We start from the raw sequence: 18,098 nt of genomic DNA, 5'->3' as shown, positions 1-18,098 counted from the left end.
GGCCATTTTATCAGTCCTGTCAGGCTCACACCCTATTGCCTGGCATAGATAAAAACTTTATCTGTCAGCTTGCTAAATCTACTCCTCCCGCCTTATTTTCAATAAAGAAAAGCCTGGACTAGCTTATCTAAACCAGAGACTGGCCTCTTCCAATACTGTTTTCAGATGCAACTTCTGGTCTTCTGGTCTCATTTTTGGTCACTAACTGTCCATAATTAGAGTGACCGGCTTCCTCTTACCTGAAACCTTCAGAAAAACAGTGCTGGCACTCTGCAACAACATAGATTCATTATGTTTATTAAACGTACTAAGTTTATGGCTGAAGGTTTTAGGTTAGAGTAGGATGTTCTCAAGCATTACCTTTTCAAATTCATCTTTCCCCAAAGCAAAGCAAGCAAAAAAAAAAAAAAAAAAAAATCTAAAATTAACTTTGATAGATTTTCCAAATAGGGAATCTAAACCACAGAAACATTTACAAATGTTGGACTAACTCACACTCACATTTGTATTTTTCTGATAACTGTGAAGAGAAAAAGCAGCTAAAGTTTCTTCCTCACAGAAAATAGATATGCGCAGATAACAAATAAAGCCATGCAGGTAGATGCTTAGAAATCTGGCTAAATATACAAATATAAAACCAGTGAGCTTTCCCCCCACAGGAATCTTAAATGCAAGACAAGCACCTTCAGATTTTACTTTATTTGGAAACCATCCAAATTCATTATTTTAATATTTAAAGACTGTGGTAGTGTAGTAGAGACACATAAATATTATAATATACATTTAGAAATTAAATATAATAAAATCAACATGACACTATGTAAAACCTCATGTGCACTTCAAATAAGTCTGAAGGCTGGGCATTCACACCCATCAGGTTTCCCCCTGGAAACGGGTGAACCTTGCAGGGAGATCATCCACAGGGTACACGGTGGGACTAGTTTTCATTGTAGGAGGTCCATTTAGAAGCCGCCAGTCACAATGCCTGGCCAGCTCCACTGTAAATATTTTGAGAAGAATTTTTGCAAACTCTTTCCCTACGCAGCTCCTCAGGCCGCCTCCAAATGGAATGAAGCTGAACCTGGACGCATCCTCTGGGTGAGGCAGCATAAATCGGTCAGGATTAAATTCCTCCTTGTTGGTGAAGATATCTGCCACATCGTGAGTATCACAGATACTGTAGATAACATTCCAGCCCTTGGGAATCTGGTATCCCTGCAAAAGATTATGAAGTCCCAAGGGCTGACAAACTGGAATCTAACTTTCAACAACAAAAAGTTATCACTGATAACCGGACCAATTATGAGTTGAAAAAAAGGGATGTGTGGAGAGAGACAGGGCAGACAGACATTTTGATGGTGGAAACACGTGTGCACAGGGGGCAGGATGATGACATCAAAAGCATAAGAAATTGAAACCAATGCACAGGGAAGCAAGGGGAGATTCAAAACCACAACAAATTAACTTACATTTAATTCAAAAGTCTTAAGAGCCACCCGAAACCCTCCTGGAACTGGGGGATTCAGTCGAAGGGTCTCTTTAATAACACACCCAATGTATTTAAGCTGTCCCAAAATTTCCATGTCCAACTTGTTGTCTTGATTGCTTTTGCAAAGTAAACCCTATCAAAACAGTCATACAGAGGTGAACGGTTATTTTGTGCTCCAGTAAAATCAGCCCAGCAGACGTAAACAGGGCTTAAGTGGCGGCTAGACCCAAAGGGCCCCATGTTGGGAGTTTTCCCCCTGAGGGGGAAACTGTGAGCAGCTAATGACCATTTGCCTCCACCCCTTGGCCCAAATCCACTATCTATTTACAATTCCAAGAGAAGGCTGCTCCCCACTTAGAACCACCAAGCTTCTCCCCCGCCCCCATCACCACCACCACTGTCACCACCACCTAGGAGTCCCCATTCATGCCCTTGAAATACAAATTCAAGAAAGTGGAATCCAACTGAAAATTTCCAATGCACTGCAAAAAGTGGAGAACGCATAGGAATACAAGGATCAAACCCTGCCTGAGTGGGATCACAGCTCACAATTCCTTCCTTTTTATTCACAAAGCTAATTCTCTTTCGTCACCGGCCCACCCACCCCTTCGCCCTGCGCTTTCAAAATACTCAGAGAAGTCAGCACACTTACATATTGGCAAGATGGCTAGGGGACAGCAGAATTTCTCAAGCTAATTTCAAGGCCAGTGTCCCCCTACCTTACTCTTGAGCTCCTCTCGAACCTTCTGGAGAACATGGGGGTAGAGCCCCAAGTAAGTAATCAGAGACGTGGCTGCACTAGCTGTGGTTTCGTGTCCTCCAAAGAGGAGTTCGGTTGAAGATTGCTTTAGTGCCTAAGGATGGAATAATTCAAACGTTTTTTACAAGTTTGCATGCAATTTTACACAGCAATTACTCAGAACCCAACTGAAGGTCCTGGAAAGATGAGCCGAGCTAAAAGTTTGCTGATAGAAAGTCAAGGAAGGCTACACTTTTAAACATAATGCATAGTCCCTTTCGTTCAGCTAGAACAGGGAGGCCAGTAAAATCCCACTACGCTGGGAATTCTTAAATGAAAGCCTTGGTTGTATTAAAATCGCCCAACATTCTTTATTTATATTTTGCAAATTCCAACGTTCCCCGGAAAGCCTGGTAGGGCTAGGGGACGCTCCCTGTTCCGCTGCATCCTCTCCCACAGCTCTCCGGATCCGGTGTCTCAACGTTCCGGGTCCCATCCCTGGGGTCTGGGCGGTCTGCTCACTGTGGAGTCTGGGCGTCACCTTTGGGGACCCCAGGTACCGCCCTTGGAAAGCCAGAGGACCAAATTCCGCAGTGCCTCTTCCTGGAATTGCCACTCACCTGCATGTCCAGCCTCTCTCCCCTCTCCCACGAGTGCTCAATCAACAGCTGCAGCGCATCTTTGCAGCCACCGCCCGCCTCCGCCTCCGCCTCCGCCTCCGCCTCCGCCGCCCGCAGCCCGCAGATCTTGGCGCGAATGTTCTCCTCTATGCGCGCGTGGATGAGGTTGCGCGCCTTCATGCCCTGAGGGCAGAGAGCGCACCGCAGTGAGCTGACGCCGAGCCCCCGCGTCCCCGCGTCCCCGCGCCCCTAGCTCCTCACGCTGCAAGCTCCCTTACCCGGTACAGCCCACTGAAGGGCACGTCGATGGGCAACGAGAAGAGATTGCGGGTCATTTCCTCGAAGGCCTCCACCAGCTGCTGCTCCGCGTCCCCGCCGTTCGCCAGTCGGGGCTCACAGCCCAGCAGGATGCGCATGGCGATGCGGAACATGAGGCGCTTCACCTGGGGGTAGACCAGGAGGCCGCGCTCGCCGCAGCTCAGCCACTGCTCCAGGCAAGTGCCCACTTCTTCCGCGATCACCGGCACGTAGTACTGGAGCGCCTCGCGGCTGAAGGCCCGCATAATCACCTGAGCTCCAAAAGAGGGAAAGTGTTAAAACCGCCCCCCTCGCCTTCCGGGATCCCCTTCCAGCCCCCCTCACCCCTGCCAGACCCAAGGCACTTCTCGGCTGATAGAGCTAAACTGGGCTTGAACGGGTCCCAACCGACATCTCGTGCAGCTAGCGCTCGCCCGGCATTTATCTGCTAGAACCCCTCCAGGGGACAGGGTCCCCCTCCCTGTCCGGGCACCGCCGCCCTCACCTTCTTGCGCTGCTTGTGCGAGGAGTCGTGCAGGTTGGAGAGGCAGCCGGAGCCCAGGATGGTGCGCACCGACGCGGGCCAGTGAACCGACACCAACCGGTGCTCCCCGAGCAAGATGCGCCGCACGTTGTCGGCGCCCATCACCCGCACTGTGGGCCGCCCGAACAGATGCGTCTTGTAGATGAAGCCGTATTTCCTGCGCTTCATCTGCAGGAACTTCCTTCGCTGGGAGAGGAGGGCGGAGGAGAGAGACAGGCGTGAGGGGGCGCCGGGGTGCGCCGCGCCTCCGGCTAGCCCGGATCCTAGCCATAGTCACCTCCCTCAAAGGGACGCCTACCCTGGCTTCTGGAAGCCCTGAGCCCAGTCGGGCTCCTGAGAATCGTCCTGTCCCGCCCAAGCTCCCTTACCTGTAGCACCATCTGCAGTGTTTCCCCAAAGAAGGGGAAGCCCATAGTTCCGGGGGGCAAAGGGAGCGCGCAGCTGCGGTCGCGGCTGCTCACGCAGTACAGGTCCCAGAGCTTGATCGCGGCCAGGAAGAGCAGCAGCGGTAGCACGAAGGTGCAGAGCGCACTGGCCAGCAGCGCCGGGAGCCCCATGGCGCGCCGCGGCCTCCCGCGCCACCTGCCGCCGTCGCCAGCGCTCCGAACCCCACCGCGCGCCCGCTTTATAGGCGGCCCAGGTTGCTGCCCACGTTACCTTGGTCAGACAATTAGTTCACCCAAAGTTCATCTTTAATTGCGGATTGGGCCCCTGGCTCCTCCCCCCGCGAGGCGCTGCCCAAAATCTTTAACCGTTTGTTCCACGCCGAGGCAGAGGCGGCACGGTGGCTGCTTCCCTCCGAACGCGCCTCCTGGGGTGCGAGGCTAGAGAGAAGCCTGCCTCCCCCTTACAAGGTGTGCGGGGCTGACCGAGACGGCGGCAGAGGCCGACTTGGGCTCCGGGGAGCGGGAACTCCAAGTCCTGGGCTTCCTGGTGATCTTTTTGGAATCCCTCGCGCCGGGTCCGACGGGCGGTCCCAGAGCTGCCTTCAATGGCTTTTCATTTTCAGGCGCCGTGTGGGCTCCCTTCCACCTGCTGGCGGAAGCAAAGGAAAGTGCGTTCAGGGACCGACTAGCTTGCCACGTCCCACGCTGGGGAAACTGAGTTCCAGAACGCAGAGCAAAACGCAGACCTCCCGAATCTCCCGAAGATCCCGCAGAAGAGCCCAGGGCCGGAACCTAAGCGAGAGCAGGAGTGGTGTGTGTGTGCAGGGCGGGGGTCAGACATGATGGGAGGATCATAGATCCCAGCTCCCCAAACCCCTCAAGGAGGTCAGCACTCATGAAGTCTTGAAAGGTCCAACTTAAGGGTACAAGAGAGCCCCCAGAGCCCTCAGGACTCCAGGTGTAACCTTGCGCAAGTCAGAGCCCCAACTCTGACGCCCCAGCGGGAGACCACAGGGGCAATTCATCCACGGCTCAGCGCTCTGAGAACCGGCAGCAGCCGGCCGGATTCCGAGGGCCCTTGGACTCATAGCCCCAGCTAGGCAGAGAGGAAGGGGATCCTTAGGCCTGGGAAGATGAGGTGACAGAGACAGAGAAAGGAAGGCCCAGGAGTCTGTGCTTCGGCGCTCGGCTCCATCTCTACTTGCACGACCTGGAGTGAGTCACCACAAATCCTTGCTCCTGTCTCCTTCTCCTTAATATGAAGGCGGTAATTCCCAATCCGTCTACACACCACCCCGGGATAGTTGTGTTTTCAAGATGGGCTTCTGGTTGCCAATACTTTCCCCAGTTCCGCGCACTAGATTACGTCACCAGGATGATCTGGAGCCTTCCTCCGCTCTCACGGCCCCCGCCCACCGAAGCCACCCGGGTGAGAGGGGTGCTTGGCCCTGAACCCAGGCCTCTGCCGGCCGTTAATGGGAGTGTTGAGAGAATCCATCCTCGGAAGCAAGTCTGGCCCTTGCCCAGCTGCAATCAGCCGCTCCTGCAGCCGATGCCTGATGCCCGGAGCTCGGACACTGCGGAGTGCACGTGCGCTCCCCACTTCTCACCTGGTGGGGCCACACGCATCGCATCCTCAGTTTGAGCGCCGGGCTCACCAGCCGCGCGGAAAACGAAACAGAATACGTTTGTTTAAAACTAAACGCCGGCTCTTGCAGGAGCACGCCGCACGCCTCGGAAGGCGTCCTTTGCAAATGGAAAACTCTTTGGTCCTAAGGGCTGTTAAATACGTGACCCTCCCGCGGTGGTCCCCAAAGCTGGCGGGATTGGAAAATGTGGAGTCCTAGGGACTGCACGGTCCCGCAACGCCCCAAGCCGGAGTCGCCACAGAGTTTGCTTGGCAGTCTGCGTTTCCCGCATAACCCTACTCGGTGTTTCAGAGGCTCTAGAGAAGGGTCTTTCCCACCGTCATTTCATCTAACCGTTTGGCGACTGCAAACGGTGCCAGCCAACTTCTGGGCACCGGCAGGAACCGCGCGAGACGCACCAGAAGTGATTCGCAGAAATCCTGGGCCCGCCCCTTTCTAGACAGCGCTCGGGCCGGTGAGCAAAACTGGCGAGCGGGGGCGTGACCTGGGGCCCATTCCCAATCCTCTGGCCTGACCTGCCTGTGACCCCTGCAGCCCGGACCGTGACATCCGAGTGAACTCTGCAGGGCCACCTCGCCAAGTTCAGCGCGCGCCGGGTCACAAGATGAGTGGGGCCTGCGTGCTGGAAATTGCCGGGGGAGGGGGAGAGTTCTAATAAATCTGCCCATCGAGACACGCGGGGGCGTCCAGCAGGGTTGTCAGGCAGGAAAGGATTAAATGTGAAAGTGAAGATCATTAAAGAACATCTTGAATGGGGGAAGAGGTCAATAAATTATCAACCCGATAAGAACTTTGATTAGAAAACTTGCCAAGCTTTCTTCAGTGGTGGTGGGCGGGATGAGGATTGGTTCCCGGGAAAACAAAATATTTCCAAGATGTTTACAAAATAGCCTCCCGGTTGCTAAGGGTTGGGGGTGGAAGGTGTGTTGTTTTTGTTTTTTGGGGGTTTTTTTTTTGTTTTTTTTGTTTTTTTGTTTGTTTGTTTGTTTTGCTGGAGGAGGGGAGTGAGGACCCAGAGGGAGACCCGAGTCAGGTCAGTTCCCAGCACCCTTCCTCACCTTTTACCCTCCAATCCCTTTCCACATCTTGGGCACCCATTCTTGTCTCAGGGTGTTACACTCGCTGTTTCCTCTGCTTGGGGAGCACCTTTCCCAGATCACCACTGGCTGGTTCCTTCCGAAGTCACATGTCACCTCCTCACGGAAGTCTTCCACCTTCCCACCCTGCGGAGTTTAGCCCCCAGGTACCAGGTATTACAGCCAGCTTTTATTTTCTTGACAGCACTTACCACCGTCTGACATACTCTCGCTCTTTCGCTTGCTAGTTTATTTATTATCTACCTCCTTTGTAAGCATATGCAGCCCGTGAGGGCAAGAACCAGTATGCTCCTTCCTCAGAGAATCTGGAACTACTGAAACAGGAGCTCAGATATTCCCTGAAATTACTGAAAATGATGTATCGCTGGGAAATTGAAGCTGCCCCTACTGGAGCTTATAGTTAGTACCGATCCCAGAGCAGGTAAACCAGGTCTCTTACCACATACACCATGGAGGCTTTGGAGAACCTCCTTCCTATGTTTCTCCTCTCTTCCCCCCAGTCGGAATCCACCCCAAGCCTCGATCCTCCTGCCCCCTCCCCCTGGTGGAGCTTCTCAGCCCGGATGTTGTCTGCAGCCTCAGGGAGCACCCTGAGGACAGGCCCCAGTTCTGCCATTTTTGCTGGCTCCACTGCCTCCCAGAGCCCATGGCCTGGCGCCGGGCCTGTGATCAGCAGTGGGTGATGAATTGCCCTGCATGGGGGTTATGGCAGTGTCAGCCAAGCTCTCTCGGAAGGGCCGGCTGCGCTCTCGAGCTACTGGCCCTGCCTGCGCCTGCTGCTTCCCCCTTTCCTTCTGGCCCGGGGATCCACCTTAAGCATAAGGTCAGGAGGGCACTAGCTTCCTTCTGGTTCACTAAGGGGTCAGCTTGGGGCCTGGGCGGCAACTTCCCTGGCTCACCCATCATGTCCAGCTGCCCTGGCCTGTCTGAAGATGGGTGGCAGGTTGCAGTGGGCTGTTGGGAATGGTGCCACTGGAGGCTCTTGGCTTCGATTTAAACACCAGTGGAAACCTCTGTGTCAGAGTCCTTAAGCCATAGGGATCACTATGAAAGGACAAAGGGCTGAGCCCTACATGGTAGCCACAGGCCCAGAGGCCCGAGCAAGGAGTAAGTGATGGGGTAGAGGAGTCCAGACGGGGTGGCCAGTCCACTGGCCAAATAGCCTGGGAGCGCATTGCTAGTTCCTCAGGGAAGTCTTCTGTTTGTCCTATGCCATGGAGGGGGTTGAGGTAGTGAACCGGAAGGTCCCTGCAGCCAGCTATTACAGAGAGAATTCTCAGCCCAGCTCTTGGGATGTGCTCAGGAGGAGAGCTCTGGTCATACTCTGGGGTGGGTCTTTCCTGGGTAACCTCCATCACCTTCCCACCAGGAAGCTGCTGCCCAGCTAAGCCTTAGCCTCCTCGCTCAACTGCTGCTGGGAAACTTCCTTCTTGGCCTTTCTGTTATCGCTAGAAATATCCCAAACCTCTCTGATTATGTCTCAACCTCCCATGAAAACAATCCAGCCTTAGAGACATCTCCATGTGCCTGTTCTCCCTTGTATATGTGGAAAGATTAAACACGTTCTCAAAGTAGGAATTTTTCTTCTAAGTCACCAGCAGAATCCAATGATATTGAGCTGTTCAGAGCCCTGGGAGAGCCCACAGTCATGTTTCTGCTGAGACTAAGACCAGCAGAGTGGACGCGGGTCCCAAGCCGAGGCCCGCTCCCTGAGGGCCTTCCGTTGGGCGCCTTCTCGGTATGTCTTAACTGTAGCCCAAAGCCAGACCGGAGATGCGCTTCCTCCCAAGGGTTGCAGGTCCCAGCTGCGTTCGCTGGGTCTCTGGCACGGTCCAACCCTCCCCTGGCAATCGTCCCCGCGGCCCCAAGATCCATGCAACCTCCTGGGCTTGGCACAGGGAGGCGAGGACCCGCAGCTCCTAGTGAAGATCTGTTCCCTCCATCCCTGTTAGCAAACCTAGTAAAGGTTTAAGAGGCTGGGCTCAGGACCTTTCCTTCCTCAGGGCTCAGAGCCCAGGAAGCACCTTCCCACCGGCCTGGGCGCTTCTCCCGGGCTCCGTGGGCGCAGTGGCGGGGGCTCGCGCTCCTCCGCCCTCAAAGTCTGGCACAGAGCTGCATTCGGTGACCGCTTGTCGAGCGAGTGAGCGAGCGCCCTGCCCGGCACTAAGAAACCTAAGAAGCCGCAGATGGGCGGCGCTGAGAGCGCGCCGCTGCCGCTGGCCAAGCCTTGTTCCGAAGCGCAGAGGGTCAGAGGCGTAGCCCATCTCGCGCTGCCGAAGGCGCGAGCGGGTGAAAAAAGAGCCGCAGCCCGTCCACCGGGTGCACGATGGGCACGGTCTGCATGGCGGGGAAGGCAGGCGTGGCCAGTTCCCAGCGCGCCGTGCGCACCAGCTCCACCGCCAGCAGCTGGAGCACGGCCTGTGCCAGCTCCTGGCCGAGACAGCTGCGCGCTCCGCCGCCGAAGGGGATGTAATGGAAGCGGCCGCAGGCACCCCGCGACTCCTCGCCCGCCGCGCCGAAGCGCTCGGGGTCGAAGCCCTCAGGCTGACTGCCGTACACTGCGGCCGTCTCGTGCGTGTCCCGGATGCTATACATCACGCTCCAGCCCTTGGGAATCTGGTAGCCCTGCGGGGAATGAGGAGACCCACCTGACCACGAGGCACCTGGGACCCAGGCCCGACCCGACCCTCCACCCCGGGTGCAAACAACAGGCTTCCAAAAATCGGCAGGAACGTTCGTCTAACCCGGAAGCTAGGAGAACGCTCTGCGTTCCAGTTTCAGCTCCTGTTCTGCTGAGCTGTGTGACCTTAGGATGGATACTCAATCTCTCTGAGCCTCAGTTTCTTAACTGGTAAAACAGGAACAAAAATGCCCGTTTTGTTGTTGTGAGAATAGAATAAGTCTGGCATATATATTGATGGTCAGTAAATGTAATCTGTTGTTATGTATGCTTCAGTGTTTTGTTTTGTTTTGTTTGTCTTTCTTTTTTCTTCTGACATTAGATCAAGAGACCTAAGTTCTAGTTCTGAACCCACTCTCTGCATGGGCAGGAACAACACAAATGACAGGGACCCTCATTCCTCTATGATCTCCTCAATTATAAGGCTCTTCTTTGCATTGAACTGAAAACTGACTCTCTACCCGAACACCCTCCCACCCCCATTCCACTTGCTGTACAATCATATTCAGATCTGGTAGCCACACTTCAAGGAAGTGAACATGGGACTCAAACCCAGGCATCCTTAAAAGGTTGTAAGGCAGCCTTCATGTTTCCTCTATCCACCTTCAGCTTTTTCAACTGTTCTACTTTTTGATGTGTCTCCCAACCCCCTAACTCTCCTGCTTCTCTAGCCTGAATAGCTTCAGGATGTCTATTCAGTGGGTCTCAACAGGTGACAGATCTTGGAATCACCAAAAAACATTGTCTCTCTCTCTCTCTCTCCTCTCTAGGCCTCAGTTTTCCCATCTGTAAACTGGACAATGGCTCTCCCTCTGCTCCCCCTGGTGGACCTGTGCTCCTCTTCCTCTGTTTCCCTTAGAGACTGTAGAATAAAGTCTGAATTCCAAGATGCAGCATCCAAAACACTTCTAAACACCTCATGATTCCACCCACCTTTGTCTGAATGGTCCCCCTCTCTGCTGGTGTGCTGTTCCATTTCAAATGTCAGCCCCCAAAACATTTTGGTGTCATTCCTTACTACAGATCTCTATCTTCCTCACATCCATTTGGGATGAAGTATAGGCCCTGGCCTCCTTTCTCTCCTGATGATTTCCTCCAGGGCAGGATCCCGGTGGCTCTGGTTCACTCCACCCCTGGTGTGGAATGGGCCACAGATGTTCCTTGGCTGTTTAAAGCGAGGGTCAGGGAAGGGAGTGCCCCATCTCTGCTTGGAGCCGCCCAGCAACTGAGCTGGGGGTCGAGGGGGACCGCAGTGACAGCCATTCAGGCAAACATCCTCAGTTTCGCAAGTTTAGGGCTCCACTCTGATGCTGCCACTGTGCCGCCCAGCCCTGACACCACCTGACTGACGTGTCAGAGCTGGAAGGGACCAAGACCACTTCCTTCCAGAGAGCAAACTGAGGCCCAGAGCGAAGAGGGAATTGCCCAAGCGCTTAATACAAACGGAGCCAGATCCGGCTAACAATGGCCGGTTCCTTGCTTGTGAGGCAGCAGAGGGTGGGGTACGGGACACAGTTGGGGGCTCTCCTTGTTTCCCACCCACACTCACTGGCTAACGGGAGTGCTGCTAACGGGAGAAAAGTATGTCTTATTCTAAAACTCGGTTCTGATTGAGTTGACCGACCCTCACCGCCGCTGAAAGCTCAAGTAGGCGGGGTTCCTAGTCTTATCCGCTCACCAGGCACCAGGCTTCGCGCCCCCTCAGCCGTGCTTCCCGGTAAACAGGACAGGGCTCGGCGCCCTTCGTAGGCGGAAATCGGAGGCCCCGGGGCGGGAAGAGGTGACCTCGCGGTCCTAATCCCCCCGACCCCGCCCGGTCGACCCCGCGGCAGGAGGCGGCCGGGTGCGGGGCGGCGCGCGCACTTACGTCGAGCTCGAAGGTGCGCAGCGCAGTGCGGTAGCCCCCGGACACCGGCGGCAGGAGGCGCAGCACCTCCTTGACCACGCAGTCGATGTAGCGCAGACGGCCCAGCGCCGCCAGGCTGAGGTCAGGCTCGCAGCCGCAGTCGGGCCGGGGCCCCGTGCCGCCCCCCGCGGCCCCCGGCGCGCAGCAGCAAGCGCGCCCCAGCCCCTGCGCCGCCAGCTCCTGCCGGATCTTGGCGACGGCCGCCGGGTGCTGCAGTAGCAGCAGGACGAGGGACGTGCTGGCACTGGCCGTGGTGAGGAAGGCGGCGAAGAGGAGCTCCACAGCCGTCTCCTGCAAGACAGCCCGGGCGGCGCTGAGTCTCCCGCAGCGGGCCCTGGCCGCAAGGCCTCCCGGCCCTATGGCTGGGGAGCAAAGGGCCCAAATTTACCGTTGAGCAAAAGCCAGAGTGGCGGCTCCGTATGCAGGCCCGGAGTCGATCGAATCCCAAGTCTGCCCCTTGAGAAAGCCACATATAGCAACGGCCCAAACCAGGATCTATCCACTTACTTTGGAAGGGCTCCCAGAGACGCGAGGAACTTATTCTGTGTGCTATTCTTAGTGCTTTAAGCGTTACTGCTTTGATTCTCATCCCAACCCTATAAGGCACAATTACTGCCCTCGTTTTACAGAAGTGGAAACTGAGGCTCCAAGAGGCGCTCAAGGTAGTCCCAGCGGTCGGGCTCAGGAGTCCAGTGCTCTAAACCACCTGGTGGTGCTGCCTGCATTCCTGTTGGGCGTCCTGACAGTGAATTGGGATGGGAGGAGGACAGAGGAAGGCACCTGTAGCAGCGGTGCCAGCCTCCAAGCAAAGGAGTCATCAGGGCTTCCTCCTCCAGCTGGGTGGAGTGGTCCAGTGAGTGATTAAACCTCTTCTTGGTCTGCACTGACTAGTAAGCACAGAGGAGGGCTTCATCCTCCAAGCCCCAGCACTTACTGCCTCCCTCTGCCCTCCCAGCTCCTGGTGTCTTCGTTCCTAGTGGCACCCACAGTTTGTGTTTATACATTTATTTATTTGATCATGGGATGAATGTGTACCCCTCCCTTCCCGCACCTCAAGGCCAGGGGCTGTGTTTTGCTCGCCGCTATATCCTCAGTCCCAGTGTAGAGCCTGACACCAAATAGATATATCATAATATCTGTGGAATGAATGACCTGGTCCAAGGCTAACTGCCCGCCCTGGACAACATGGGGAGTCCCAGTGTTCTTCCTGGCCAGGCCTAATCTGCTTGGTCTGCCCCTGATGCCCAGACCAGAACTGAAGATTCCTGATCAGTGGGTTTCTTCCTGAGAACCTGGAGGGTGTTGTCACACCCTGTCAAACACTCCTCTTCAGAGCTAGGAACTATTCCTATCCAGGGGCTCTCCCAGGACTCATTTACTTCTAACCCCCTGGATTCTTGCAGCTCTCATAACCCCAGGAGTCAGGAGACAGATTATTAGCTCTATTCTCAAAGAAGAAACTAAGGCTGAGCCTTACCCTGCATGGGTCTTGGAAAGTGGGAAATTAACTCAGAAAGACTGGTAGTTGCTTTTGGAAGGGTTGAGGTATTCCCATTTCTAACTTTCCCCTGCCTCCCCAACCTCTCCACTCCTTTTTTGTGTTCTCCAGCAGGTCCTGGGGGCCATTCCAAAGCTTCTCTCCTTACTTCCATTGCCTGTGCTCTATGCATACATGGGGAGGGGCTCTAAACTTGGAGAGACCACGCAGTGGCCAAAGAGGTTAGCAGTGCCAGGTGACAAGGTGGCTCAGGGAAGGAGAATGTCGATTTCCAGAAGAGGGAGCTTCAAGGAAGATATGGAGTTTGACCCTGAGCCCTTAGGGTTTGTAGAGAAAAGGAGTGGAGGGGGTTTCATAGACTGGGGACTGCAGAGGCAAAGGCATGGAGTGACAGAGAAGGGGGTGGGTGAGCATGTCTGTTTGTGGCCAGAACCTGTAAGTAAGGGCCGAGAATTCATGCCTTTCCACACTCCTACAGAGAGGGATGGTGACTGGCCCAAGGCCACAGAGCTGGTGGGTATGGCTAAGCCATGGCTGGAACCCATGTCTCCCCTTTCCCCTCCCCCTAAGGAGTTCCCAGGGCTTAAAGTGGAGCCAAACAGGACTCTGTTAGGGGCCGGGAGGAAAGGATGTAGCATGTGTATGGAGACCTGCTAGGAATGCAAAAGGGGGAGAAGTAAAACCTTCCCACCACCTACCTTCAGCTCCTGCACTGAGAGCTCATGGCCCAGCTCCCTAGTGCTGTGGATAATCATGTCGAGGGCGTCACTCAGCTCGGCAGCCTTGTCTTCGTGAAGCTTCTCTGCGATGGCCTCCTCCAGGTACCGATGTAACTGGTCTCGTGCCCGGATGCCCTGATATGTGGGGAGAGAGGGGAGGTGGGACAGGAAGTCTGAGGGGGCCAGGCCTGCACACCTAACCCCCAAAATCTTCTTCCTTGGGCTGCTCTGGTCCACTGAGATCCAGGTGTCAAGTTTCTCAGCTTAGCTTCATGCCTGGCACATAGCAGGAGCTCAATAAATGCTCAGGAATTTATCCACCATCTCTACACATAATTCTCTCTTGGTGATCACATTCCATACTGTCCCTGGTGGGGTGAAATCAGTCCATTGCCCTTTGCCTTCACTAGACTAGGCAGGGGCAGTGGGCACCAGTGTAGACAGGAAGGCACACTTTAATGGATCCAAAAGAGCTCTGGCTTAGAGAACACTACTGGAGGTGGGTCTAAGCATTAGCCTCTGTAAGCAGGTAGGCAAGAGGTAGGCAGTTCAGGGAGCAAGCACAGCAAAAGCATCTGAGCACTTGGGTTTTCAGATCATAGGGGATGGGGTTCAAATCCTGCCTCTGCTGGCCAGCTGTGTGATCTTGGGTAAGTCACTTAACCTCTCTGAGCTTCAGTTTCTTCACCAGTAAAATAAGAATAATAACACTTTAAATCAGAAAAAGCATTCAAAGCCATCAGCCTACAGCATGCCCCTTTATACATAACCATCCTTTTTATTCGGGGAAACAAAAACCAAGGCATCAGGACAGTGAGAATCCCCAGCTTACAGACAAGGAAAAGGCAAATTCGGCCCTCTTGGTTGCTCTCTGGGCCTGGCCCACAGCTCTGAGGTCTGAAGAAGCAGCGGTTCTCTGATCCAGAAATTAGTGGGGCCGGGGCCGGGGCCGCGGACGGGAAGCCGGCACCCACACCTCTCCGACCCGGGCTAGGCCGGGGGAGTGTCTGCGGGGCTAGTGCTCCCGTCGGTTCCGCAGCCATCCGGGCTTCCACAAAGGCGCTGGAGGCCGGGCCAGGGGGCACCGCTCTGGAGCCGTGCTGGGATGACGGGCTGGGTGCCCACCACGGAGACCCAAAGTTAGGAAGCCAGCGACTGCTGGGTCGAGCGCGCGGGCCCGGCAGGCGCGGCCCGGAGAGGCTGGGATCGCACAGCCAGTGAGGACAGAGGCCAGCCCCGACGCCCACCGCCACACCATGCCACCTCCCCACCCTGGGCGAAGCCTCGGTTCCCCCGGAGAGGCGACGCGTGGGGCGCGCAGAGAGACTGGTCTTCGCCTGGAAGACACACCCACGCTGGGAAGCCCCACGAGGAAGGTCTGAGGCCAGAGCGGCAGTACCTTGCGCAGGCCGCTGAAGGGTACGTCCAGGGGCAGCGAGAAGAGGTTCTCTACAAACTGCTCAAAGGTCCGGGCCAGCTCCGCGCACTGCGCGTCGTCCAGCCGTAGCCCCAGTAAGATGCGCGCAGCCATGCGAAAGGTAAGAGCCTTGGAGGCCTGGTAGACAGCAACCGGCCGGCGGGCCGCGCACCAGGAGCGTACCTCGCGCCGTAGCACCCCCTGCAGGCGGGGCACGAACCGCTGCAGCGCCGCACGGCTAAACGCTCGAGCCAGGACCTGTGGAAAGCCCGCGGCGTCAGCACTGGCCATGGTCCGGCTTCCTCTGCTCCGCGATTCCAGAGGCACCAGAATGCCAATGTCCGTCCCCTTCTCTTCTCCTAAGCGGCCCAGACCTAAATGTGTTGGCTTTTGCTATCGCCATTCCCAGACTCTAAATCTCTGATGTTTACAGTCCCTCCCATCCATCCAGGTTCCAGCTGCCACTTCCTCCGGGAAGTCGTCCCTGGTCCCTCTCCAAGGGGGGCTTTCTGGTCCCTTTTCCCACCCATTCTGGTATCATCCACACACAGAAGATTGGAGATGAAATGTCCCTTAAGTCCCAGTCCTAGCCTTATAACCCAAAGCGGCAAAAGGTAAGGGACTGGACCGAAGCCACCACTGGTTAGCCAGGGGGCTCTGCCAGCTTCCAAGTGTGCCCCTAAAACCTAGCCCCGGCCTGACCCACAATAGGTGCCCAGGAATCGCAGGTTTTATCTCACCTTGCGCCGCTGCCGATGCGGCTCACCGACTGAGCCGATCAGGGTGTGCGAGCCCAGTAGGATGTGCGCGCTCTGCGGCCACTGGCTGCGCACCAGGCGGTGCTCGCCCAGCAGGATTGTGCGCACGTTCTCGGCGCCGCTCACGCGGATCACCGGCCTGCCTAACAGGTGCGTCTTGAACACTGTCCCGTAGCGCTCCCGGCGGGAGCTGTGGAAGCGAGAGCCCTGCAAGCGAGGCGGAGCGAGGCTGGAGCTGCTGGGTCTCGGCTGGGGGTCTGGCCCAGGCCTCCCAACCGCCCCTTGGTAACAACTCCCTGCTCCAGGCCGGCGCGTGCAGTCTCTACAAAACCGAGTCTCAAACGGGCCTCCCGACTACCCTATTGAAATGTAGATTCTCCTGTTCCCGTTGGGGCGAGGAAGAGACTGAGGCTCAGAATGGGGATGTGAGAGCCCGAGGGCTCATGGCTGAGAGCGCCCGGGCTTCCTGATTATGTGCTTGCAGGGTATAGAGCGAATGCTTCTTAGAACCCCTCTGTTCACCCTGGCGTCGTGTCGTGTCGTGTTTAAGTAGCGCTGGGGAGAACCCCGGTGACATACGGTCCCTTCGAGGGAGCAGCTGGACAAAGGTGAGGGCTGTGTATGTTCTCTGGGGCCCTGAGCGATAGGACGAGACCGGCTACGAACCCTGGGAGCACACTGAGAGCGAGGAGGGTCCCGTGGGAGTCAGGGAGGAAGGGGTCATGTCGGGGTGAGAGCACGATGGGGTGTGAGCCACTCACCTGAACTAACCAGTGCAGCGTTTCGCCGAAGAAGGGCCAGCCCATGGAACCCTTGGGCAGGGGCAGGGCGGAGGCCCGGTCCCGGCTCAGCGTCCAGCGGAGCGTCCAGAGGTGCTGGGCCAGGCTGAGCAGCAGGCCGGCGCACAGGAGAGCGGTGCCCGCTGCCCCCAGCACTGACAGGCAGCTTAGCCCCCAGGGGAACATGGTGAGCCTGCGGGGGGCGGCCAGGCGGCTCGGAGCACTGGGAGCGCGAGAGCTGGGGCGCTGGTAGCACGCAGTGCTCACCTGTTCGGTCCGGAAAGGGCCTGGGGCTTGGGGACCAAAACCGAGATTTATAACCTCGGACAGGGACTTCGCTCCAGAAGCAGACCCGTAGTAGAAGGCGGCAGTGACCACACGCCCTTAGGGAACGTGCCTTCCTCTAGCCCGACGCCTTCTGGGCCCAAATGCCAGGTCCTCGCTCGGGTGCCGGCTGCCTGGGGACCGGGGACACCCGGCACCCGCGGCACCTCCCACCTCCTCCCCGGGTCAGCGCTCCTTTGATAGAAGCAGCGAGGGAGAGCCGAGAGAGGAGCAACTCACCGGTGTTGCCAACTTGGGCTGCGGTCACCGGGGCTGTAGACCCCCGCCCCACCTCCCTCTCTTCCCGGCCCACCCTGGCCACATTTATATAGATATTGGCTCCCTCCCTACGGACCGGTCCCGACTCATACAACGTGACGTGCCCATGCATATTTAAAGCCCTCCGAGCAGAGTAGTGATTGGAGGCGGTGGGCAGCGGCACGCTCACCCAGGGACGAGGAGTAAGGAGTGGCAGCCGCCGCGGCGCTCGGGCTGGGCTGGGGGCCGCGCCCCGCGCCGATCCTCGGGCGGGGCCTGCGATTTCGCGCCAGAAGTGCCCGGCTGTACGCCGCAGCCCCGCGGGTGGGCGAACCCCGCGCTCTCGGCTAACGCGGGCTCTGTGGCATCCCCACCCTCGGGGTTGCAGGTGCCCCTTCCCCTTCCGGCACTCCAAGGTGAAAGGGTTATCCCCTTTGCTCTGTTTCAATTCCCAGGGAAACCGGGGTCTTAGATGCCTCGCATTGCAAGCACCTACAAGGGGTAGCCGGGGTCGAGATTCCCGGGCATCCCCACACCGCCCCGGTTTCTGACCTACCACTTCGGAACCCCTTCAAAACATGGTCGTGCGTGTCACTGCTGCCCAGAGCTTCACTGAGACACCCTAGTCCCACCAGAGGTAGAGATCTCCGGGCGCCCTACGGGTCTCAAGGGCCGATTTCACCGTTCCTTCCCACTCCGGAGGCCACCCCGCTCGACCCCAGTCAGTCTACCTGGTTGCTTCTCCGTTTTGTGTGGGTCCGTCCGAGGGCTCCAAATGCCCCAGGGTTCGTGCGGGTCCCTACAGGGCCACCCGCGGGTTGGCGGGAAGGGGGCGGGATGTTGTATGTATTATAGAAGAAAGGGAACCCCACACCATCACCGCCGTGGACCCACGGTGGTCTACTCCAAGCAGTCCTAAGGCGGCGTCTCTCCGGATC

The 18,098-nt window shown here is 56.7% G+C and overlaps 2 protein-coding genes across 2 annotated transcripts; both read right to left on the bottom strand.

The window, feature by feature from the left end:
• Positions 1-680: 680 nt before the first annotated feature.
• On the bottom strand, positions 681-4,486 carry LOC131493087 (cytochrome P450 26A1). The gene is made up of 7 exons (XM_058697182.1): positions 4,058-4,486; positions 3,651-3,875; positions 3,127-3,417; positions 2,849-3,031; positions 2,209-2,343; positions 1,470-1,622; positions 681-1,215 (listed from the first exon to the last, which is right to left on the bottom strand). The coding sequence occupies exons 1-7, from the start codon at positions 4,244-4,246 to the stop codon at positions 874-876; spliced, it is 1,518 nt and encodes a 505-aa protein (XP_058553165.1). The 5' UTR covers positions 4,247-4,486; the 3' UTR covers positions 681-873.
• A 4,448-nt stretch (positions 4,487-8,934) lies between these two features.
• On the bottom strand, positions 8,935-16,764 carry LOC131493086 (cytochrome P450 26C1). Its single transcript, XM_058697181.1, has 6 exons — positions 16,561-16,764; positions 15,782-16,006; positions 15,024-15,299; positions 13,604-13,759; positions 11,369-11,698; positions 8,935-9,446 (listed from the first exon to the last, which is right to left on the bottom strand). The coding sequence occupies exons 1-6, from the start codon at positions 16,762-16,764 to the stop codon at positions 9,069-9,071; spliced, it is 1,569 nt and encodes a 522-aa protein (XP_058553164.1). The 3' UTR covers positions 8,935-9,068.
• Between the last annotated feature and the right edge of the window lie 1,334 nt (positions 16,765-18,098).

This window comes from Neofelis nebulosa, chromosome 13 (genome assembly GCF_028018385.1).
Source record: "Neofelis nebulosa isolate mNeoNeb1 chromosome 13, mNeoNeb1.pri, whole genome shotgun sequence".
NCBI classification, from domain to species: Eukaryota; Metazoa; Chordata; class Mammalia; order Carnivora; family Felidae; genus Neofelis; species Neofelis nebulosa.
Note: the sequence above shows the minus strand (reverse complement) of the source record. Positions and strands in the feature narration are given on the sequence as shown.